This window comes from Onychomys torridus, chromosome 6 (genome assembly GCF_903995425.1).
Source record: "Onychomys torridus chromosome 6, mOncTor1.1, whole genome shotgun sequence".
NCBI classification, from domain to species: domain Eukaryota; kingdom Metazoa; phylum Chordata; class Mammalia; order Rodentia; family Cricetidae; genus Onychomys; species Onychomys torridus.
This window is the reverse complement of record NC_050448.1, coordinates 16,011,037-16,036,813: the sequence shown is the minus strand read 5'-3', so window position 1 is coordinate 16,036,813 and position 25,777 is coordinate 16,011,037. Positions and strand designations below refer to the sequence as shown.

Below are 25,777 nucleotides of genomic sequence, written 5' to 3'. Positions count from 1 at the left end.
AATCTCATGAGAATTTAAAAATGTTAATCATATCCTAATCACAGTAGCCACACAGAGCTTTTTAAAAATTATTACATTTATGTATTTATGTGTGGGGGTGCATATGTGACAAAAGAGCACATTTGGAATTTGGAACAAGTTATGGGAGTTCATTCTCTCTTTCTACCCATGTGGGTCTTGGGGATTGAACTCGGGTCATCAGGCTTGGTAGCAAGTGCCTCTACAGGCTGAACTGTCTTAGTGGCACCTGCTCTACACAGTTTTTCATGAAAGTGACACATGATCATTAATGTTGTTTTGTTTTTATTCTGAGTCCGAATCTCACTAAGTAGCCCTGGCTAGCCTGGGACTCGCTATGTAGAGCAGACTGACCTGAACTCATAGATCCGCCTTCTGTACCACTAAACCTATCTATATACCTGGCCTCAGTAAGGTATTCTGTTATTTTGAAACATTGACTTTTGTGAACTAGATATCAGCTAATTAGGAATTGCATTTCAAAAAGTAATTCCAGAGCTGGAGAGATGGCTCAGAATGTAAGAGACTTAGTGATCTTACAGAGGACCCAGGTTAGGTATACACATGGCAGCTCGCAATCATGTGTGACACCAGTTCCAGAGGATCCAATGCCCTCCCTCATCCAACTTCTATAGGCACTTGATATACATGCATGCCTGCAAGTACTTGTTATGCATGCCTGCCTGCAGGCACTTGATATGCTTGCATGCATGCCTGCAGGTGAAACACTAGTGCTCTCTTTGAAAAAGTTCTTTGAAACTCTGGACCCGAGTGTCCTTCAAGAGTTGAGATTGAAGCTGAAGCTGAGGGAAAGGGAAGAAGATGAACATTGTGGGTGAAAATTAATGAAGGAATTTTTGTTTTACGAGTACCACTTCTCAGTAAAGTTACTTCTGTTTTGAAAACTTGAGGTGTTAGTTGGCCAGTAGGTCATTTTCCATGTATGTGATTTTTCTTGGGGAGCATATGGGAAGACTTTGCTGTCATTATTATGATTTGCTGTAATCGGTTCATCTAATCACTGTTTTGTGAGTTCAGTGGTAAACTGTGCTAGAAGATGTGCTTGGCTAGATCCAAAACACCAGATTGAATTTTTCGGATAAACTACTCCGTTTGGTGCTGGACGCTAAGCTTGCAGTATGTATTCTAACATGGGCCACACCGTCTTTCTTTTGCTTGTTTTCTAATGTGAGTCGTAAGTTTATTAAGTTAAAAAAAGTGGTTTGTGTTCACAGTCTAGGCATTTTTTATTTTTTTATTTTTGTAAAGAAAATGAGTTTTATTGTTCAGATTATGGAATTTTTCTGGGTTTTCTTCCCCCATCCCTCTCTCTTCTTTCTTTTTCTTTTTTTTTTTCTTTTTTTTTTTTTTTTTTTTTTTTTTTTTTTTTTTTTTTTTTTTGCTCTAGAATAAAAGTAAGAATCTTAACACAACCTGAGTATTATATGTCCTTTCATGCTTACCACTGTTGGCTTTTCTTGAAAACTCAGTAATGTCTGAGTGACTTTAACATATGAGGATTGATGGTTGCACTGTTAATCCATTTTACCAGCCACTCTGCTCTAGTCCTTTTCAATAGATAGTAAAGGAAATGGACTGTACACTTTTGACTGCTGAGTCTTTGAGGCTGTCTCATGGAAAATAGTCTCCTTTAGCTTTTTTATAGAAATAGAGAAAATCTACAGCCAGGCCTTGTGGCACACACCTTTAATCTCAGCACTCAGGAGGCAGAGGCAGGTGGATCTCTGAGTTCAAGGGCAGCCTGGGTTACAGAGTGAGATCCAGGACAGCCAGAGCTACACAGAGAAACCTTGTCTCAAGAAACCAAATTTAAGAAAGAAAAATCTGCCCTTCAGTTTTGTTTTGTTTTGAATCCATCCTGTTATCTCCTGCTTCTCAATCATGCCCTGCTAAATCCAGTGACCCTTCTCCTGAGGTTGGCCAGCTTTTGATGCCATTCTCTCTGATTGGAACATCTTGCCCAATACCAGCTGTGTGGCCTGGGAAAGGAGGGTGGCCGTGTTAGGATTCTGACCAGCTTGAGCAGAGGGCAGATGAAGTTCGCCTAGGAGAACCCTGCAGTCTGAAGAAAGTCCATCCTTGCAGAGGAAAGGATGCTAAAACTTGCTCTAGATGCAGCAGAGCTGAGAGGGATGGGACAGCCATTGCAGAGGCCGTGGTGCTTATCGACGCTGCAGGAGCAGGCGCGTCACGTGACCTCTCAGCCCTCTGCCTCCCTCTATCGATCTTTGCCAGGTGCTGCCCGGTTGTTTATGAGGTTACAAATGGGTAACTAGTTGCTTTTGAAGAATGTGTTTATTTCCCCACAGAGCGAAAGCTTATACTTGTACCAGACAGAGTAGTTATGGTATTAAAAACAAGTGGTATGACATGAAATTAAGAAGTGTATGTAATGTTGTTGCTTAGTTGGACAAGACATAGTCTTTATATCTTCCCCCCTCTGTCTTCTAATAGCTAGCTTTCTGTCAGTAAGTCACCAAGGCAGGCAGTGAGCGATTCTCGACTTGTAGAGTAGTTTAAGCTGTGCTTTTGGAGTTCCTGTCTTCATCAGGGACAGTGTACTGGGCTCAGTACTGTTTGACTAAAATTCCAGATAGGCCAGACTGTCCTGCTACCTCCAACTTTTTAGAAGAATGGGCAGTGAGGCAGGGGGGTGGGGAGTGGGGTGGGGTGGGGAGCTATGTAAGAAGTTATATCAGCGTTAATTCAAAAGTAGTTTCCAGCTTCACTTTCTACATTATACATAAGTGGCCCTGATGATCACAGTGACACTCAGCCTCTTTAAAGGTATATAAATATGTCAGATGCCCTGTGGTTTGGGGGAGAAACTATGCCATATTTCAGAATAATTTCCAAGGTTGAAATAAAATGGGCTTCTTGTTTACTTTCAGTTAATTAACTTTTAGGAATTTAAATTATTTCCTTTTTGGTTATTTCTTTGGGATTGTCACTGAAGAATACATTTCAAGGATAAGAGTAATCCTGGGTCTTTGAGAGATGCATCTCATGTGATATGCTGGAGCAGTGGTTTTCAACCTTCCTAATGCTGTGACCCTTTAACACAGTTCTTCATGTTGTGGAGAACCCCAGCCATAAAATTATTTTTGTTACTACTTCATAACTGTAATTTTGCTACTGTTATGAATTATAATGTAAATATTTTCAGAGCTAAAGGTTTGGCAAAGGGGTCATGACTTACAGGTTGAGAACCACTGGGCTGTAACTGAGGTGGTATCCAGAAGTGGTAGGGTTATAATCAAAGGGCAGCTAGTGTATTTACAATTTCTCTTTCAGTGGAGGATAGTGGTGGAGGTTGCAATCTGTAACTTCATGCATTAACATTTGCCAAGAGAGGAGAGTGGTAGATGAGGCTCATGGGCATAGATGGGTTTCATGTTCAGAGAGAGAGGGTTTGTTTTTATACGGGATTTTGTAGTCTTATTTTCACTCTGTGATAGTGGTAATGCTTATATCTTTGATAGTCTCTCTGAGACTCTCAAAAGCTTTTTAAATATCCATTAAGCAGGAAGGTTCCAGAAAAATTACCAGGACTTGAATTTTGAAGGCTACTCTTGTTCTTCCCTCATTTTTCCTGTATAAGCTGGGCAAGTTTGATGAACCAAGAACTTAGCCTATGGGTCTGTTTTCTCCATGTTCAGATGTTGGAATTCCAGGTTGTCAGTTTGGGCCACATCAGAGCTTCAGGGGGTCTTTGTTGTGTCGCTTAAAAGACAGAATACTGTCTCTTCAATGTGTTTGACCCTTCGTTTACATTATAGCATTAGAAGAGCCCACACATCTTACTGAGAAAACAGAATGGGACTTGCAAGGAGGAAGAGTTCAGGGACCTTGTCCAGGAGCCCAGCTTGAGTGGGAGGGGAGAGCACAGTCTTTGATGGCAGGACAGAGTTAATAGCCTGATGGCCTCTCATTTTGCTTTGGGTTTAAGTCAGAGAAGTGAATCTTTGTCAGTGTAGGGCAAGGGAAGACTTGAGGCCTTTTAGGCACAAGCACGGAAAAAGAGATGATTCCTTCTAGAGAAACAAAGGGAGACTCTTAGTGAGAAGTGTCTCAGGCCAGCGAGATGGCTCAGCTGGCAAAGGTACTGCCTGCTGCCAAGTCTGATGGCCTGAGCTCTGTCCCTAGGACATGGATGGGAGAAGTGAGAACTGACTCCTACAAACTGTCCTCTGCTCTCCACATTAGCATCTTGACATGTGTATGCCCATAAGTATGTGCACATCCGTGTGCACATCCTCCCCCACACATGTGTGCACATACACACACTAAATAAATATATAATTAAAAGACTTGTTTAAAGGAAGTGTCTAAGTAGGATGGGTGCTGCTTCTTTGAGGGAATTCTGGTAACATCATATGTTTCCTAAACACTACCTAGGAGAAATGTAGGCTGTTCTGTTCCATTGCCTCTTCCATTTGGTGAAAAGAGCACCCAATCAGGAGGGAGTGCTGGACTGGGCATTGGGATTGCAGCCGTACCTGTGAGTTCTTGCCATGGTGGTTTGCCTCTGGCTGAGTGCTCTTGTTCTGTCTATGCTGGCTACCCTTCCAGGAGGGTGCCACACTTGTGTTTCAGATGCTTTTAAATTGTCTTGCTGATTGATGATGGATCATAAGTAAGTCGTAGTAGAAATGCTTTCATGGTTTGTGAAGCACATGTTCTAATGGCGGTGACTTAGCTGCGTGACACGGGTCATGGTATGTGACTTTGCACAGTCTCAGTCTGTTTTCTGGTTCTCCTAGAACAAGTTGAAATCATCGCAGAAGGATAAAGTTCGTCAGTTTATGATCTTCACACAATCTAGCGAGAAAACTGCAGTGAGTTGTCTTTCTCAAAATGACTGGAAGTTAGATGTTGCAACAGATAACTTTTTTCAAAATCCAGAACTTTATATACGGGAGAGTGTAAAAGGATCCTTGGACAGGAAGAAGTTAGAACAACTGTACAATAGATACAAAGGTGAGTGCCAGATGACTTAACTGTGTTGACCAGTTTTTCTAAGCTAAGGGCTGGTTCTGAGACATCAGCTTCACAGACTGTGGAGTTCAGTGTGTGCAGCAGAGCTACAGCAGATCCTGGAACTAGAAATACCTTAGAAATGATTCTCCTTGGCGCTTAAGCTTAATCTCTACTTGGCCTATCCTCCATCACATAGTTTGAGAATGGAAGATTAGAGGCAATTTTTCCTAACCTTGTGTTTGTAAAATTCCCTGAGCCATGTTTTAAGAAAGTCTGTGTCATAACATTTTGTAATGTAACATATACGTTAAAAAACTTGAATAGCTGAGCATAGTGGTACAATTCTGTATCTCAGAGGCAGAGGCAGTCAGATTGAGAGTTCAAGGTTAGCCTGGCCTAAATTGTAAGACCATTGCCGGAAGGGGGGAGAAAAAGGAAAAGGTTAATAGTTTAGCTGTTCCTTATTTTCCTGAGAGTAACTAGTTCAGTGTAAGTACATGCCTGTCTTTTGTTTATGCAGATGTATATAGAGGCATTTTCAAATTTCCCCCCAATGGGATTATATTATATACATAATTCATGCTCCAAAGTCTTGCTTTATTTTTTATTTTTTTTAGTAATACTGGGAGTCAATCTAGGGCTTTACCATCATGCAGGCCAGGCAAATGCTCTACCATTGAACTACACACCCAGCCTGTTATGCATCATTTATCTGCTGGAGTCACTACCACATACTTTAGATTTTTTTAGCAAATCATATTTGGTAGCAATATAGGGGAATCTCTTTGTATATGTCTCCTTTTTTAAACTTCACAGTTTTCCTGTTGTAAACATCAGATATTTATACTGTTGAGATTAAGATTGAATTGTATATTTTTGAATGCCTGATTAAATAAAATAGGGGTGTGTTGACCCAAAATCCCTTGCCCTTGGTTAAGCATATCTTATTTTATTTGTATGTATAACTTTTTCACATGGATAAGTGAGGTGGGTTTTTTTGTGTTTTGTTTTGTTTTAAGACAGATCTCATTATGTAACTCTGGATATTCTGGAATTCACTATGTAGACCAGGCTAGCCTGGAACTCACAGATATCCACCTGTTTCTGCCTCCCTAGTACTGGAACTAAAGGGGTGTGGCACCAAGCCTGTGGCTCCATAAGTGAGACTTTTATACATTAAGTGTCTGACTACTTTTACACTGTACACTTTAATAGTGACTTGGGTTGTTATATGAGGAAACATCTATAAAAATAATATTGCTTCATGTTTTTGGTATATTATGATTAGTTTTAAAATAAATAATAAAACAGCATCTTTTTGTTATGACTATAACCTTATAAGTATTGCACTAATTTTATATTTTATTGGTATTTTTAAAGATCCTCAAGATGAAAATAAAATTGGAATAGATGGTATACAGCAGTTCTGTGATGATCTGGCCCTCGATCCAGCCAGCATCAGTGTGTTGATCATTGCATGGAAGTTCAGGGCAGCCACACAGTGCGAGTTCTCCAAACAGGAGTTCATGGATGGTATGACAGAATTAGGGTGAGTATGTCACTTTCTAGGAGATGAAGACTAGCTAGGAGAAGGATGGAGCTCAATTTGTTTCCTCTGTTTTTAGATGGAAATTTAAGTTGTTACTAGCTCACAAACAGTATCAAGTAAGTACATTGTTTCCCTGGTATTTTCTGGGTTTGCCAAATACCAGTATAACTTTGTAGCCTCCTCTGACTGCATTGTCCTTGAATCATTTGTTCCTAGGAGAGTCACTAATATTCAAATTCTCTGACATTAATGTTTATAGCAAAGTGAAATGAGCAAGTAAATTATTTCCTAATTTTAGGCAGTGTACTTTGAAGTGGTGGTAAAATATAGACTTTAAAAACTAGAGGGTATTAAATGCTTTTCCTCTACTTAGTGCCTTGCTGGCTGGTTTAGCTGAATGTGTTTGAATAGGTAGATTGAAAAGTCATAGATAAAGGTTCTGCTGACAATCTCTGTTTGATGGGACTGCAGAAATAGTCTGAAAGCTGGGCCTGGTGGTGGGCAGCCCAGGAATGCCCAGCCCTCAGGAGGCAGATGCAGGAGTTCAGGTCATCCTCAGCGACAGGTGCTCAAGGCCAGCTTGGGCTGCCATATGAGATCCTGTCTCCAAAATCTAACAAAGCAAAAACAAGTTCACATAAACCAAGCATGGCTTCATCCCAATAACTGCTTTGCCTTCCTCTTCATAACCACTTCTGTGAGGGAGGTATTTACTGACCCATAACAGGTAAAAAAACCAGGTGATATTCCAGTCAGGACTACAAGCAGGACTCTGTTCACTGAGTCTTAGGGACAGAGGAAAACTGGGCCCATTCAGGATACAGCCTCACCAGTAATTTGACCAAAAGTGTAAAGAAGTACTAGACTGTGTAAAACAAACCCTAAGGTGTAAAGAGGTGGCAGTTGCTCTTGCCACCCCTGGGACTGCATGAAGTGAGCCAGCCAGGCAGGCTGGAATTCAGTCCCTGGGGGAGAGGCAGGGCTGCAGGGGCTGGTGCCTGCTCAAAAGCTGCTTTGCTGCAGAATAGAAACTGCTTAGAGGTCAGTGGGGTGTTGCTGTAAGAGTGGCCACCACTGGTAGACACTGCTGGGACCTTTCACACACTAAAGCCATTTTCCTCTGCTGACAACAGCCTGGGTAAAAATTCCCTTACTCCCCTAACCGTTTAGCCCTGTCAGTAGACCCTGACGTTGGGCAAGCTGGCAAAAAAATTAATGTTCAATGGTTTGTGGCTGACCACTGCAAAGCAGGGCAGAGAATGGTGGGCATAACACAAAGAGACAATAAATTAATAATGCGCCTGAACCCTGTCTTAGAGCCAAACTGACCCAGCTGGAGTCTGCTGGGCTTCTCTGTGACAGATGTCACTAGAACTTATAGAAAAGCAATGTCACTGTTTATGGAGAATGCAGTATAAAATATGACCTGAAATGTTATAGAGAACATAGAAGGCAGATAAAAAGTAGAAAGTTTAGAGTTGATTTGTTTGTAGAATCTTTAAGAAATGGGACATTTCTATCATAAGGCCATTGTTATGAGGAAACTAATGAGGTACATGGACCTTTTTAGCTCTTTGAAAGTTTTGTAAATGGAAAAAAAAAAAAAAAAAACATCCTAATCATACTTTAGGTAATTCAGTTGAAGGCAGTACAAGCTGTAGCTAATCTTTAGTCAAAGCAAGTTTTCAAGAAGAACGCTTCCTTAGCAATCGACCTTGTTCTAGTTGTGTGGAAGCTAGACCCATGACTAACTGCTGTGCTCGCTGTGCCCACCACAGTGAGAATGAGTAGTGGCTGTGGGGCTGAGTGTGTACATTCTTATCTGTTCACTGAGGTACAAGTGCAGTCTGTACGTCAGTGTGTTGAGTTTGGTGAGTTCATATCTATACAAAGTAATTCTAACATTTCATCATTCCATTGTCTTCATTAAGCTAACTCTAGACAAGAGTTATCCTTTGTCCGTGGCTTTTTTGAAGTTTTAGTGACTCGTAGTTGACTGTGTTCCCAAATTATTAGCTGAAAGTTTCCAGGGGGAAAAATCCCTAAGTTTTAAGTTGGGCATCATTCTGAGTAGAACGGGAACATTTTTAAACTGTCCTGCTGTCCTGCTTGAAGTATGAGCTGCCCTTTGTCCAGCAACCCTCACCGTACCTGCCTGGCTGGTAGTCACTTAGTGGTTATCTCAGTTACCAGATTGCTATCCTAGTACTTATGCTCAGGTGGCCCTACTTTATTTCACCGTGGTCCAACAGTGTAGGAGCAGTGTTGCTGACAGTTAAGATGTGCCAGAGAGGCATTCTTTCTAAGTATATAGAGAAAAATGCATATTTTCATTACCACATAATTGTTTTATTATTAGTTCTGATTAGCGTCTCGCTTTGTCTCATTTATAAATTACACTTTGTATCATAGTGCTGTATGTGCAAGAAGAAGCTGCATATATCTGAAGCATGATGCTCACTGAGGTTTCAGGGGTCAGTGAGGGACTTAATCCTCTGTGACTAAGGAAAGACTGCCTTCTTAATATATGTAAAAAGTTGAATTCCCATATATCTGATTTAAAAAAAAAATAAGTTCTAGGAAACAAATGCAAGCCCTCATAGGAATAATTAAGTTAAGTTTTTTAATTTCTAGTGAAAAGTTAACCGTTTACAAACTTAATTTTATAATGTAGATGTGACAGCATAGAAAAACTAAAGGCCCAAATACCCAAGATGGAACAAGAATTGAAAGAACCAGGACGATTTAAGGATTTTTACCAGTTTACTTTTAATTTTGCAAAGAATCCAGGACAAAAAGGATTAGGTAAGAATATTTTAAAATTATATTTGGTGTTTTACATATATTTAAATACATTGATAGTATCACTTTTGCAATAGAAAGTCTTGTGTTTTGAACATAACGTTATAAAAATACCAGTTATTGGAAAACACTGAGCAGTAAACATTAGTTAGGGGACATTGGGCACAGTGCAGCAGAGGATCACTCTGATGTCTTACATGAATCACTGAATTATTAAAACACAAAAACTATAGATAGAGAAAATCAGTAGCCCTTAATATTTCACTGACATCTGTTTATGCATACTTTTGTTCATATATGTTCAAGAAGGCTCTTGGGACCTTAGGGTCTGTAAAAACACAGTTATAACATTGCTGTAAGAAAATGATTATCACTCATGATCTTCCTGGGAACACACTAACAGCATAGAGCACCTTTACCTCCCCCCCAACCCCCACCCCCATGTCGCCTTATCTTACCAATAGTTTAAATCACCCAGTTTGGACTAAATGCAGTATGCGTCCATTTGTTTGGGGGCAGATAGGTGATATGAAAGGAAAAGGTGAAATGGAATTGACAAAGTTCTTTAAAAGCTTAGACAGCAATAGATAATACTAAGTAAATAAAGATAGAGTTCCAAGGGTGGCGGGGACTAAAGCCAGAGAGATTGGAAAGGGCTTCCTGGGCTTTGTGAGGTAAGAGCAAAGATTTGTTATCTGGATGTACAAAGAAATATAGTACTAAGGGGTTGGGGCTCCAAACCATAGACATAAACCGAGACTCTGTGTAAGAGAAGGCATTGGAGATGCAGTAAGGCTAAATTAATAACCATAGACTTCTTTTGAAAATGTAGCAAAAATGTTGTGGAGTGTGAGAAATAGGACACACTAAAAGTTTGGGCTGTGACAGTGTTTAATGTGAGCTCTTAGTGTGCCTGATAGTGTGCTAAGTCTTTCACAAATACTGCTTCAGCTGTGCTAAAGAGTTCTATGTTTTCATTCAATAAATTACTACCTGCTGGGTATCACATACACAGTTACAGAATCTAGACATTTTTGTTCTTAATTTGCAAATGAGAAACTTACACACCAAAAGTTAAATAGTGAGATTGAGGTTGTGGGTTTTTGTTTTTGGTTTTTGGTTTTTGGTTGTTGTTGTTTTTTTTTTGTGATACTAGAGATTAAACCAGAGCCTCACACATGCTAGATAGTGCTTGACCTACTGAGCCATGTCCCTGCTCTCTCAGTTCTTCATTTTGATGGTCTCACCAAGCTGCTCAGGCTGGCCTGAAATTCACTTTGCCCAGGCAGAACTTAAACCTTCAATCCTCCTGCCTCAGACTCCCAACTAGCTAGATTAGGAGCCTGCACTTCCAGGCTCAGTTCTGCTGTTTTTACATCAGTAGGGGTTGGGCCTGGTCCTCTGCTGCGGAGTGCTCATCACTGTGCTGACCCCAGTCAATGGTTTCCCTTTGGAAAAGGCTAGTGGGGCCTCTGGTACTAATCTTGCCTTGTACTTTAGATTACACATCGAGAAACAGATCAATTATATGACTCAATTAGACCAAGGAAACAACTGAAAGCTAGCGAAGATGGTGTGTGTGTGTGTGTGTGTGTGTGTGTGTGTGTGTGTGTGTGTGTGTATAATGGAGAATTAGCCTAAAGAGAGATGAAGCAGGACTTCACTGATTAAAGATGTTCAAAATATTTGTAAAATGAAATTCTAATGAACCGATTGTTCAGTATAAGCTGGGTCTTACTCTTTTCTCTAAATGCATTTGAAATGAACAGATAATTATATAATTAGCAGGGTACAGTGTGATGTCTGTACTTCTATAGTACAGAATGATCAGATGGGCTGGATTTCCTTACAGAAGGCCTCCCTTTCAGGATAAGAAAGAAATCGCGCAGTCCCAACAAGTCAGACACCAGTTAGCCAGGCACTTCTTGCTCTGGTTTTCTCCTTCTCCTCAAGTGAAAATTCGGGAAAGCTTTTCAGTTTGACTATTAGTTTGTGGTATTTAGAAATGTAACAGCATTTTGGTAAGATCACACATAGTATTGTGGATGTCAAATTGATTGAAAGGAATCAATTTCTTAGTTACATTCCTGCCCCTTACTTACATTCCTGCCCCTTACAGGATATATATATATATATAATTTTAAGCTTGATGTTAAAATGAAAATCAACATTTTATGATTACTTGGTATAGTAATATGTTAAATTAGAATTTTTAGATTAGAAAAGAATTAAGAAAATTACGTGAAAACAGATTTTGAAAAATAGTTGTTTTTTAGTATTTTGCTTAAGAAAAATACATTGTTCAGTGGTTGTAGAGTTTGTTTTGTAAGATGAGTATTCAGGAGATTGCTTAATAATAAGCGTGTCACACATTTACTTCTAAAGGTAGAGGCAAATTCTGTGTCATATATTTATGAAACTCTCAGACAGTAGCATTTACAGTGAAATGAACCCTAATGTAGAATGTGGAGTTTGTTAGCAATAGTGTATCTGTGTGGATTTATCAGTTGTTCTGATAAATTTCTCAGTAGGAACTCTATAGGAGGGAGAGGGGTTTCGAGAGGGAAGCAGAGCAGACTGGAGGAAGGGAGGTACTCTCCACTTTGTGCATTGGTGTTAGGTGGCAGGAAATGCAGTAGCTTGTATCACTGAAGAGCTTAGTTAACAAGGAGCATTTTCCCGACAGCCTTTCCCAAGTGTGGAGTTTATGGGAGGACATCTAAGTCTCAAAAGGTGGGAAAGACTGAGAGAGGCGGCACTGAGCTGGGCTGGTGCTTGGAGAGCTGGGCCTCCCTATTCCAGCTTCCACTTCCGGCCTCCCTATTCCAGCTTCCGCTTCCTGCTTCCCTATTCCAGCTTCCACTTCCTGCCTCCCTCTCTCCTGTCTCTGCCATCTGCTCCAGTCACATGCAGTTTTGCATTAATCTGTGTATCTTCAATTTGAAAGAGACTTTTGTGGGCCCAGATGAAGTCTCATCTACCTCAAGTGCTAGCCCTGCTTAGGAGCACAGTTGAGTTTTCACTTTGCGTCTGTGGCAACAAGGTGAGAAGTGTGCTGTTTTAGGAAGTTGCCATTCCTGTCCCAGAGTGCATTTGCTCTTTGTTACATAGTTTTCTTATTAAGCTGAGTTTGCTCTCATCTGTCCAACTGTTTAAAACAGAGGAAGTGTAGCCATTTAAAGACTGCCACCCCTAGACCCTTGTCCTTTCCAGGTCAGGATTCTAGCTTATCTAACTATCCTTCATTTGATGTTTGTTACTTCTGGTGCTCGCCCCCATGCCCCCAAGCACATTTCTAGGTTTTTGGTTTCTTTCAAAATTGAGCGTTAAAATCTGGACCCAATCTTTAGAAGAAGGCTGTGAAATAGTACACTGTGGGAGACTGCTGATCCTGCTAACTTGGTCAGAGATTATATACATTTTGTAACAGCCCTGTCATTTTAAGGACCATTGTTAACCTTTGTTAGAAAATCTCGGGCCAGTAGGATGGCCCAGTGGGTAGAGGCACTGAAGTGCAGACCTGACAGCTGGTGGTAGATCCCAGTGTCCCACAAGGGGGCAGGAGAGAGCAGCTTTCAAGGGCAGCAGGACTCAGAATCACTGATGCTTTAAAATGTTTTTAAGTGAGTGAATAATAGCAATGATCAGGCTTGATGGCAGGCACCATCGCAGCAGCTTCTAGTTGGGACATTTTTTATTACTACATGCTGGGGAGAATGTGAGGGCAAAAGAACTTTAATTCAATGCTGGTGGGAGTGCAAAGCAGTAGAGTTACTATGAATTCAGTATGGAGGTTTCTCAGAAACTTAAAAGTACTATTGTATGAACCAGCTGTCACACTTCTGAGCACATACTCAGAGGAGGACTCAGTCCTACACCAGAGATGATGCACATCCGTGGGTCTTGCTGCTCTCATTCAGCCCACCAGTGAGGGTAAAAATAGCTGATGAGGAAGGATAAAGAGTAGGCAGAAGGACGTGTGAGACATGAGAGGTAAAGAGACTGGGGTAGCAGAGGTCATGAGGGAACTAGCCGTGCCAGGAAGATGGAGGAGAGAAGAGGAAAAGAAAATCTACCCAAATATACTTTGTTTGAAAATGCCATGATATCTAGTGCATTGTATGCTAATTTAACAAATAAAAGGCACATGTGTTTTAAATGGTTATATTGTTTTGAATTACTCCCTTATCCAGCATGAATTGATCTGTTCTAATTATGCTTTGAAGCCTATTGTGTTAGATTATTATTGAAGGGTGTGTATTAATTCTCATCATTTTGTTGATCTGCCCTCCCCTCCCCCTTTCATGGTCCTTATTTGCTCACCTACTGTTCTATCGTGGTGTTTCTTTCCTATATCCTTATATGCACATTTTCCTCTTCAGTGCACAGAACTTCTTCAGGTATCTTCTGTAATCCTGGCTTCATGAGATTTCATAAGCTGTGTCAGTTTGTTTACCATAAAAGGTTTTTCCTTTTCCATTAATCATGCTAGATAATTTTGCAGAATATAATAATCTTAGTTGGCAGTTACTTTCAGAGCATAGAATACATTTGTCTGTGTTCTCTTTGAATTTAGGTAGCTTGTTTGTATCTTCTAATTTTATTAGATGGTATTATAATTATTACTTTAAAATCATTGGAGTTGGTTCTAATTCAGTCCTATAGGAATTCACTATTGTGGAATATACCACAATTTCTTTTCTATTTATCTTTGCACCTAGGTTGACGCTGCATACAGTAAACATGAAAGTGCAGTTGTCTCCTTGGTAGGTTTGTTTAATTTTCTTTGGTTGTCCAGATGTTGCTCTAGAAGATAGATGGGCCATATGATAGATCTTTTATTTTGTTTGTTTTCTTTTCTTTTTTAAGACAGGATTTTAATGTCTTGAATATATATTTTAATGTCTTTAATACGTTTGGTATTAGAGACGGGTACCACCATGCCCAGTGCCTAGTTTTAATCTTTTGAGGAACTTTGTTGTGTTTCTGTAATGGCTGAAGTCATTCACAGTCCCACAGTTCTCCTTTGTCTACATCTTTGTCAATATTTGTCAATTTCTTTTCCTTTTTTTCAATGTGTACTTGAGAGTGTTTACAGTGTGTGAGGGTGCCAGCAGAGGCCAGAGAGGGCGCTGGATCTCCTGGAACTGGAGTTAGAGGAGGTTGTGAGCTTCCCAACTGGGTATGAAGAACCATACCTGAGTCCCTGGAAGAGCAAGAGGTGCTCTTAACCACTGAGCCATCTTTTCAGCTTCAAGTATTTGTTGATTTCTGTCTTTCCTAATTGTGGTTTTGGTTTGTATTTATTAAGCATTTTTTCATATTTTTTGTTGGCCATCTGTTTTCCTTCTTTTGAGAAATACCTGTTTGGACCATTTGTCCATCTCTATTTCTAGGATGTTTTGTTGCTGTTGTTTTGAGCTCTCCATTTAGTTTGGTAATTAGTCTTTGACCAGATGAACAGTTGACGAGCATTTTTATAGTTCTGTAATGATGCTTAAGCTTCTTGGTTTGAAAAAAAAAAATCTGTTTTTCTTTATGTTTTTGAGGTCTCATCTAGAAGATCAGTGTCTACACTGATGTCTTCGATTCGTTTATTATTGTGTGTGTGTGCATGTGGGAGTGCAGGTGCATGCATGCCATGGTGTGCATGCAATCAGAGGACAACTCTGAAGAGTTGGTTCTGTGTCCACCTTTACGTGGCTTTGGGGCCTTGAACTCAGGTTGTCAGGCTCGTATGGCAAATGCTTTACCTGGCCCAGATTTTAGTGTTTTTGTTCAAGATTGCTTTGGCTATTCTGCTTTTGTTTTCATTGTTGTATTTTCTTTTTGTTGTTTGTTTTGTGGGACAAGGGTTGTACCTGGTTCTTGTGCATGCTAGACACCGGTGTGCCGCTGAGTTAGAGCCTCTGCCTTTTCCTTGTTCAGTATCTTTCTACATGGATTTTGAGGTTGGGTTTCTTAGTTCTTTGAAGAATGTCATTGAGCCTGTATGTTGTTTAGATGTTTGGGGACTTTTTAGAAAAATCAGTTCTTCTAGTGAATGAGCACAGAAGGTCAGTCTTTCCATCTTTTTTTTTTTTTTTTTCAGTTTCATCATTGTTCATAAATTTTCACTGTAGAGGCCTTTCTCTTCTATGGTTAACTTTAGTGATTTAATTTTATGATATAGGAATAGGACTGTTTTTATGATTTCTTTCCCAACAACTTTATTACTATTTCAACAACACTATTGGTCTCACAGCTTCACTGAATCTGTTTTCATCAATTCGAATGATCTTTGGTGAGTCTCTTCTAGAGGATCTTGCTTTTGGATTAGAGTAGAGGCAAGTGCCATCTTAGCAGGCTACAGTGCTTAGATGTTTCACATGGACACTGAAGACCTTCAGGTTGATGGCAGAACGTGGCATCAGCGCCATCAGTGAGTTCGGAGGATTCAGTGAGGGGTGTGATGGATGACAGCAACAGGACGGATGTTAAGAGCTGGATGCAGCCGTGTCCACAGATCACGTGTCTGCACCAAGGCGACACTGTCATGGGCAGGTGGCTTAGTGATTTAAGGGAGTAAACGTTTTCCTCTGGGAGGGATATCTGACCGCTCACTGGAAAATGACACCAGAAATTAGAGTCCTTTGGGAACAGCCAGAATTCATAGAGCACAGAGAATTGAGGCACATATTCTCTCTCATACATGGAACCCAGCCAATTAAACACATACCACATGCACATATGGATTCAGTATGGAAAAGAGGAAAAGAAGGGCTAAATATAGGACACAGGAATGAGTGAATGCAGGCAAGAGACACGAGTTACGTGGAGAATGTGAAGCTAATCATTTTCTAGTTCCGAGTCTGTCATGGACTTTTCATTTTTGGTGGTAGTTAAGTGCATAAAAATATATTCAGCAGTCAAAGTGTACAATCCAGCTTCAGAATAGGTGATTCTAAATGTACAGAAATTCACCAGGATGTGCAGAGTAGGTCTGGTTAATTTTGGTGTGAGGTTTTTATTTTCAAGGTTTTTTTTTTTTCCAAATAATAATGGCTGTAAAGAAAAATGAGATTTTCAGGTAAATGGATGGAACTAGAAAAGATTATACTGATTGAAGTAATTCAGACCCAGAAAGACTAATGCTTATTCTTGCCTGTTTGTGGGTTCTAGCTTCTAATCTGACACTATAGTAAAGAATTGGAATCAACCTAGTTGTCCATCCACAAATGAACAGGTCATGAAAATTCAGGGTGTGAGAGAGATGGGGTGGGTGGGTGAGACTATTCAACTCTAAAGAAATTTGTAAAAATAAAGAAAATTGTAATCATAAAATGCACAGTAAAACGATGGAGTTAGGATGTATAAAATTAAGCAAAATCACACAACCTCAGAAATAAAACCCTGCATGTTCTAAAAGACACAGTCTTGTAGCAGATGTCCTGGTTCTTTTGCTCCAGTAATCTTTCCACCTCCTCTTCCACAGTGTTCCCTAAGACTTAGGTATATGTGTTGTATTGTAGATGGTAAGTTGGGGCACACCACATCAGTTGTTGTCTACACTTTGACCAGTTGTGACTGTAATAGTCTCTCTGTCTGATACAAAAGGAAGCTTCTTTGATTGTTTGGTGTGTGGTGTGTGTGTGTGTGTGTGTGTGTGTGTGGTGTGTGTGTGTGTGTATGTGTATGTGTGTGTGTGTGTATGTGTGTGTGGTGTGTGGTGTGTGTGTGTGTGTGTGTGTGTGTGTGTGTATAAGCTACACTTAACTGTGGGTATAAGGGTAAGTGTTTAGAATGCAGTTAGGAATCATGCAAGCCTATAGAGTAGAAGTAGTAGGTTCTCCTCTAAGAGCCATGACCTCACTGGCCACAGATGATCAGTTACATTTACAGGATGAGGCATGATTTCCTCATGTTAGGTAAGCCTAAGTCCACTGGACTGTTGGTGGTAACTGTCAAGATGTGAGTGCCACTATCGTACTGTAGGGCTGCCGTGCAGTGCTGGTGATTGTGGTTCCTAGACATCACAGCTGGGTGAAAGGATCGACCACTTTCCTGCCTGTGCAGTCTGCATACCATCTTCTGGCACTTTTAAAAACTGGGCCTCAGGGAGAAAGCTTTCAGGTTATACCCAGCTTCATCTTCTGAGGCTTTTACCAAAGCATGTTATCCTCAGCAGTAGGAACTTTCCTTAACCTCTCGGGGACAACCACAGGCAATTGTTTGGGAGCCTTGGATTCCCCAACTAACAACTCAAAAGGAGGTTTCTCAAGCCTGGCCTAGTGCTGTTTTGTTTTAAGTCTTTAAGATTTTAGTCTTTGGTTTTTGGAGATAGGCATTAGCACCCCAAGTAGCATAACTTCACTTAAACTACGTCTATGCATTGTACATATAGACCTATATACGTTATATGTAATTTTAAGTAGATAAAAACAATATAATTCCCTGTGGCATTTCACATATCTTTAGTGTTATTTATCTTTCCTCCCTCTCTTTCCTTCCCTATTTTCCTCCCTTCCCCATCTCGGTTTTCCCATGTTTAGCCTCCACATAAACCTGTGTCCTGCTTTTACCCTTTCTAATGCTCCTTTCTTACCCATTGTCCCCTTTTCCTTTCCTGGTTATACAGTCACTCCTAATTATATACTCACATCTGAAGATTTGGAGCTAGGAACTACAGATTTGAGAGAGAACATGTGATGTTTGCCTTTCTGGATCTGGGTTATTTCACTCAATAAAAATTTTTTGTTTCATTCATTTATTTATAAATTTTATGATTTAATTTTTCTTTACAACTTTCCATAGTATATGTGGACCACATTTTCGTTACCCATTCTATAGGCGAAGGACATTTAGGTTGTTTCCATTTCCTAGCTATTGTGACTAGAACAACAATGAATGTAGCTGAGCGAGTGTCTGTGGAGTACATACATCTGCATTAGCTTTCTGTTTTCAGTGGTTCCCTCCACTGCTTCAGCTTTTCTTGAGGCTACTATTCCCTTTATTTCATTTAGGATCAGGCTTTTCTTTAAACTCTCTCTCTTTGAGCCCTGGGCTTAGCTCTATTACACTTCTTGGTGGTCCTTTTTGTCCTCAAACTGTACATTTTGTATCTTTCTTTGCTCAGCTTGCTCCTTTTCATTATAGATCTGCATAAAAGTAATTACTAATAGCCATAGGACAGAGTCAAAATTAGGCTGCCTTGATATCTCCTCTGCCAATGCCATTTAATCCAAAACTCTTCAATTTAGCCTCAGGCAAACTTTTCAAACAAAGGCAAAAAGCAGCCACATCCTTTGCCAAGATATCACAAAAACCATCTCTAGGCTACTTAGATTTTTCTCCTCTGAAACTTCTTGAGTTGGGTCATCATAATCTACATTGTTCTTAGCACCACTGTCTTCCCTGCTCCTATTAGTAGGGTCCATTAAGCCCTACGTAAAGCATTGAACTGCTTCCTTAATCCAAAGTCTCAAAGTTCACATTCTGTCAACAAGAAGCATGATCAAGCCTGTCACAGCAATACCCCAGTCCATGGTACCAGCTTCTGTGTTCATCGTTACCACTCTAGTTGGCGGCATGAACGTGGAAGAGCATCGCTTACAAATGAGGTGGACTAAAGTGTCATGCAGTCACTAACAGAGCACCAGATAGCTTCTGTTCTGGAGCATTCTGAGGGTTAAGCAAGGTCAAATGAGCAAAGTCCAGTTGATTTCAAGCTGTATTATACAGACACAAGGGGGAGATCACATGAGTTTAGGCTGTATGCAGTTGTGAGGACAACCTGTGCTTGGAAACATCATTCTGAATGATAATAGATGGTGGGTTATCTGCAGTAACCCACTCCTGTTTACTACAACTGGGAGGGCACAAAAGTACATCCCAGGAACAACCATATTATGGAGAAACAGAGGTTAAAAGACTTATTTATTTTTCATGTTTCCTTGGAGTTATCTCACAAGCTCTCAGAATTCTCCTCATACAGTTTCATTCATGGACTTTATTCAAACAGTCAATATTCTATTGCTGTGAAGAGACCAGGACCACAGCAACTCTTATAAAAGAAAACATTTAATTAGGGCTAGCTTACAGTTTTATAGGTTCAGTCCATTAACCATCATGGTGGGAAGCATGGCAGTGTGCAGGCAGACATGGTGCTGGAGATGGGAGTTCTACATCTGGATGAGCAGGCAGCAGGAAGGGAGAGAGACACTGGGCCTGGCTTGAGCATTTGGAACCTCAAAGCCCCCCTTCAGGGACACACTTCCTCCAACAGGGCCGCAGCTCTTCCTAGTCAAGCAGTACTACTTTGTAGTGACTAGTATCCAAATGCATGAGCCTGTGGAGGCTGTCTCTGTTCCAACCACCACAGTTCCTTTGGACATGCTAAGGAGTAGGCCATCTGGTAGACTAATTCTTAGCTGTTTGAGAATTCCCCAGAGTGCAGTCCTGTAAACAGTGAAGGAGGGGTCTCCTTTTCCCAAGTATTGCCAGCATTTGTTATAGGTTGTTTTCCTGGTCTTAGCTATTCTGACTGCAGTAAGTCAAAATTTTAAAGTTGTTCTAATTTGTATTTGTCTAATTACTAAGGGAGCCTGTCTTAGTTATTTTTCTACTGCTGAGACACCATGACAAAGGTACCTTATAGAAAAAAGCATTTAATTTGGCCCTACAATTTGAGAGGGCAATTCTATGACCATCATAGCGAGGAGCATGGCAGCAGCAGCAGGCACGTCACTGGAGCAGGAGCTGAGAGCTCACATCCGATCCACAGGCACAGGACAGACAAAGCTAACTGGGAATGGCATGGGCCAGTTACCTGAAGTGACACTCCTCTTAAGACCACACCTCCTAATCATTCTCAAACTTTCCCGCCAACTGGGAACCAAGTATTCAAATCCATGCGCCTCTGGGCCTTCTCATCCAAGCCAGCAGAGCTCCTCCCAGGGTTCTGACTTTTGTGGTCACTGATGTCCTACCAATCACCTGCTTCTTGTCAGGGAGTAAACATTGAATTTCCTTTCATTACTTGAAACATTCTGAGCAGCATTTGTCCATTTTAGTCTTGACTAGCCTTTTGGGCTCCATCAGATTGGCTCAATGGTTTTGACTTCACAGCTTGAAAGGATTTTTAAGGTTCCTGCACTGTGACTTACCCGAGGTATGCCAGTCTCTTTTGAAAGCAAGGCAGCTTCAACTACTTGAGCTCCTTGAAGAGATCCAACTTGACTTTTCTGTCACAGAACAGATGTAGAGTTTGTAACATTGGATGTTGATAGGATTACTTCTCTGTCCTGTGTCTGAATAAAGAACTTTTTAATGTCTTTGGCAAATTAAAGAAAAAAAAAAAACTTAGATCATTACTATTATTGTTATTTAATTTTTAAATTATTTTATTTTTCCATGGTGCTGGGGAATGAACTCTGTGGTGCACATGCATTTTATAAGATTGATGCACTGAGCCAAAAGAGCAACACAAACACAAAAAGCCCACAATATTTTCTTGGCCTCTTGTAGTTAGGACAAGCTAGACATCGACTGTTGGAGTGTAAGATTTCTAAGATTGGGAATTGAGCAATCCTTTGTGTTTCAACCAATTGATATGCATCTAGGATTCTTAACTGGGACAAGTTTGCCCTCAAGAATGTCTTCGGCTATATAGGGGACATATTGGTATCTGATGATAAAGGCCTGGATACAGGTAGTGGTCCATGTTGCATACATAGCCCCTACAGCAAATAGTTATTTGGCTCAGAATGTTGGAGGAGTCTATACTGAGCCTGGGGACCTCCACACATTAGTATTTGACAGTAGAAAGGTGCACAGTGACATCTGCTTTCAGCATCAACACCCTGTGAAGGTAAGTCATGTTATTCTTACCCCAGAGGCCCTGGGGAGCTCATTGAAAGAAGCAGATGTTAAGCATGGACTTGGGTCTTTAAGAAAAGTTTAATCTATGATACTCAGAATGCAAATGGATTTCTTTGTTTTACTAACTGTTCTTTTGCAGGGACATATATTCAAAACATTAAAGTTCATACTTTATTTTTAATATTACAGATCTAGAAATGGCCATTGCTTACTGGAACTTAGTGCTTAATGGAAGATTTAAATTCTTAGACTTATGGAATAAATTTTTGTTGGTAAGTTAATGTTTACTACAGTTTCTGTTTTCTCTTAAGATTATACAGTAGTTAAATATTAATTTATTTCAAGGCATCATTAATTTCAGAGCATGTCCTAGACGTAGAGTGAGAAATTTGATTACCAGAATTTCATTATGTAGATGTTACATTTTCCCATGTTTAGCAACAGCTGGACTAACTTTTCCCAACCGTTTCCAAGGTTTAAAGGCTTTTTGGTTCTTTTGGTGTTTTAATAGGAGCATCATAAACGATCAATACCAAAAGATACGTGGAATCTTCTGTTAGACTTCAGCTCAATGATTGCAGATGACATGTCCAATTATGATGAAGAAGGTAGCAAAAATATTTGCCTTATCTGAACTTCTGTCCACTGTGTCCATGGAAGTGATAGTTCTGTTCTGAGCTTTTGTTCATTCTCTTTCCCTCCCTCTCTCTCCCTCTCCCTCCCTCTCCCTCCTGTGTGTGTGTGTGTGTGTGTGTGTGTGTGTGTGTGTGTGTGTGTGTGCGCGCGCGCGCGTGCGTGCTGGAGACCAAACCAAGGCATAATTGCTGAACACCTGCTGTAACATAGAAACAGAACCAAGTTCCTAGTCTTGGTTTTCCCTCTTTGCCAACTGCCATGAAAGAGGGTGGGTGAAGTCATAGCTCAGTTACAGAGCATTTGTGGAGCCTGGGCCCTCTCCATTGCATTGAACAATTCAGGGGGAAAATCTTACCAGTATTTCTCCTGCAGAAGGGCATAAGAAATATTCACACCATATCTTGCATATCAATTTACTATAAGAGTTATATTCTCTTAATGTATTTTATACTCATTTGAATCCAGTGAGGTTTTTTGTTTTTGTCTTTGTTTTTATTGGTTAGTCTCATCTGTAAACTCATGAAGTATGCTGGATTTATAGAATTGGAAATGACTTTGACTGCCTGGTGTCTTAGTTGCATCCAGTCACTATATTAAATGCTTCTCCCCATTCTCCATCTGTGTGGACAGAGTCCCTCTCCAGCATTCTCAGTTAATTCTTTGCAGTTATCTAGTCCCTCATGAGAACCAACTGTTGATTTTTTGAGATTGTTAAATGCAGGATATTCTTTGGAAAATCTCTCATGTCTTTATCTCTGTATAAGTCCCCTGGGACCACTTGGCTTAGTCAGCCATAGTCTCTCTTCTCCCCATTTTCATTGTGGTCACCTCAACAAGAATGACAAGTGCTCCTGAGGGGGCTTGGAGGACTTGGTGCCCCATCATGAGGTAAAGGCCTGACTTTAGCAAAGCCTTCAGAAAACCACACGCCATATAACTGATGTATTGCTCCAAAGAGGTGTTTTCATCGATCAATCAATAACCCCATTTTAGAGTAATAGATTAGAGAGAAGACAGGAATGTGTTAATAGAAAACATAAAGATGGAGTCTTTTAAAGATTGATCAGTGGGAGTAAAGAAGAGTACCATTTTTGTTATGAGGATGCTGTAAAAACACCAGGATTCTATTGAAATACAAGCTTTTATCCTGCTTTTCTCCGGTTCCTCTCCTCTCATGCTTTTCTCTTCTTTTTCTTCAGGAGCATGGCCTGTTCTTATTGATGACTTTGTGGAATTTGCACGCCCTCAAATTGCTGGGACAAAAAGTACAACAGTGTAGCACTAAAGGAACCTTCTAGAATGTACATAGTCTGTACAATAAATACAACGGAAAAATGCACAGTCAATTTCTGCTGGCTGGACCGAACTGAAGATCAATCCTCATGGTTCAAACTGAGGGTTGAGACAAACTTTAAGGATACATCTTGGACCATATCGTACTCCATCTTCTACTGGTGGTTTGGGCTTTCTTCTAGTCTGGGCCACTCTAAACATTTATAATCCCAACATTGTGGATTTCATCTTACCTGTGGACCATCTTAGTTTGTCTTCCCATAAGTCATAGAAGCTCGATGGTGATTATTTTGAGGGTTCCATTCCTGCATAAAGCACAATGCTGTCTTCATCAGAAAACAGTTTGGCATAAGAATTAAACATAATAATGAACACCACAAACAATTTATAAAAACTTCTTAAGTATATGCTTTGGGCTAGTTGCAAAGACTCTGCTGGTAGCACTTCAAGTGAGAGTGATTTATCTGAGTGTACCGGATCTTAAGGGTATTTGGTTGAGGGGATGTATTTTCCTGGCCAACCACATGTACTGTTGATGTGAGTGAAATAGCTGATGAAAGAAATGTCAAAATAACCAACACATGAAAAACTCAGGATAACTGGGTGACTACCTGAAATATGTCTTGTGTTTCAGACTCTCACAAGGTTCTCCAACACAGTCTGTGGTTGTCCTGCCCGTGTTTAGACACAGTGGTCCTGCAGGGAACTTTTATTTACAGATGCTGTAACAGGACATAGTGTTAGAGTCCACTCTCAGTGCATCACACACCACATAACTGGATTTCACTATGCTTCTGAAATGCTTCTACGCCTTTTGAATAAGTTAAACTATTTCATTTGTTTTGAATGTTTTGGATTGCTATACAATACAATATTCTAAATTTAGGCATGAGGGTTTAGTTTTTGTTTTTAAAATTTTTGTCCTCGCACTATGGAACACAATGCAGTTCACTTAATTTATAAGAAGATAGTAGGATTTACATTTTAGAAGTGGTTGTAATGAGCCATGAAGTTCAATATTTATCATATAGGCACTGCTCTTTCAGGCACTACTCTGGCCTTTACGACTTCTTATTGTGTTGAAATGGCTTTACTGCTAAATCACTGTGGTTGCCAAATCTTTCCTCCAAGAGCAGAGATTTCAAACAAGCGAGTGCTGGTGTGGATACCAATGGCTCTGTTCTAGAAATTATTTGGACTTTTGACTGTTTTTGTCTCACTTGCATTTGCTATTCCCACATCAAAGCAGAACGCTGTCTTTATTGTATTTTATTTTTTTCATGACAGGACCCATGAATCACTCTCCTGCTGAAAATGCTTGTTTCTCTGTTAACACACTGACATGTGCAAAGGGGTCTTCATAAATATTTCCAGGAGGAAGTTAAAAATAATGAACTTAGATGTTGGATGACTGGCCTTCAGTAGGGACAGAGTTTGCTCCATGTATCCAAGTCCTCTTCAGGGCACAAAGGAATGTACTTTGAGAGAGCAGGACATTTTATGCGGATATGGAAATGATTAAAACTGCTTTTTAGTCACATGATTTGGAAATTGCATAGAATGCTTACCTTATAGATGTATCATTTTTCCAATCATAACTTTAATTTAGAAAATATTTCAAATACCAAAAGAAAGCTTGGAGCACATTTCTATTCACCTTATAGGAATTGGCTATTAAAAGAGAAAAGAATTTGCTCTTTTCAGTATTTCTTGATTTTATTTTGTAAATATGAAGAACTTCAATTATGTATATTCAATTATGAATATACATATAAACATATGTATATCTTTAAAAGTTTTACAGACATATTGTTTGTTTCCTACATGGAATATTTTGAGTTCTGGTATTGTTTTCAGATTGATTGATTCAAGTATGATTAATTTTCAAATGAAAGCTCATTAGCTTCTCTTCCCACCTCATAAATTTTTCTTCATAAAAATCTTAATATTTGTTTGTGGCCTAATGCTTTGAGTTTTACAGATTTTATTTTTAAATGCAAGACTTTTCCACTTTGTCATCAGTTTGGTACTAAACATCTACAATTACTGTGTAATTATAAACAAAAATATATAAAGCTTTAATATAATTATGTAGCAAAAAAAGTTAAGGTTGTTCACTATGATGGCATCTTAGAATTAAACAAAACTATTACTAGGGCTCAAAAAAGAAGACTGATTTAATGTGTTTATTCTGAGGACAAATGTCTGGTTATAGGGAATGTTTTGTACTGAAATGCTTACACTGTTGGGGGAGGGGCACCAGTGAGTCTGGAGAGAAACGGCACAGGCGCACAGCCAGCCTAACTGCTTCAGTTCACAGTCGGTCTGCTTTTGCGTCAGGTCTCCATGCTGAATCTTTTTTTTTTTTCCCCAGACAGAACCATAGGGAGAGTTTACTTTTTGCCAAATGTCAGAACAGGTACACATTTCTAAATGTAATGCTTTTTAAATAGTAAAATGTATAAAATGAGAAGTACCCACATATAAAAATAGTTGAGATGAAGGTTATCTTTAGTGACTATCATCTGCATATCTCTGTAAGCTCAAGTGTGTCTTTTACAATCCCTGTCATATCACCAACAGAGGCAATAAAAGTTCAGTGAAATTGCCATGACTAAA

General features: G+C 39.8%; 1 protein-coding gene across 1 annotated transcript in view; it reads left to right on the top strand.

Moving 5' to 3' along the window:
- Window positions 1–25,777, top strand: part of Dcun1d1 (defective in cullin neddylation 1 domain containing 1) — a 33,446-nt gene extending 7,669 nt beyond the window's left edge. The window contains exons 2-7 of the mRNA XM_036189859.1: window positions 4,803–5,019; window positions 6,400–6,568; window positions 9,243–9,373; window positions 21,419–21,501; window positions 21,741–21,837; window positions 23,065–25,777. Coding sequence (XP_036045752.1) covers window positions 4,803–5,019; window positions 6,400–6,568; window positions 9,243–9,373; window positions 21,419–21,501; window positions 21,741–21,837; window positions 23,065–23,144 — 777 coding nt within the window. The 3' untranslated portion in view covers window positions 23,145–25,777. The remainder of the gene's footprint in view (window positions 1–4,802; window positions 5,020–6,399; window positions 6,569–9,242; window positions 9,374–21,418; window positions 21,502–21,740; window positions 21,838–23,064) is intronic.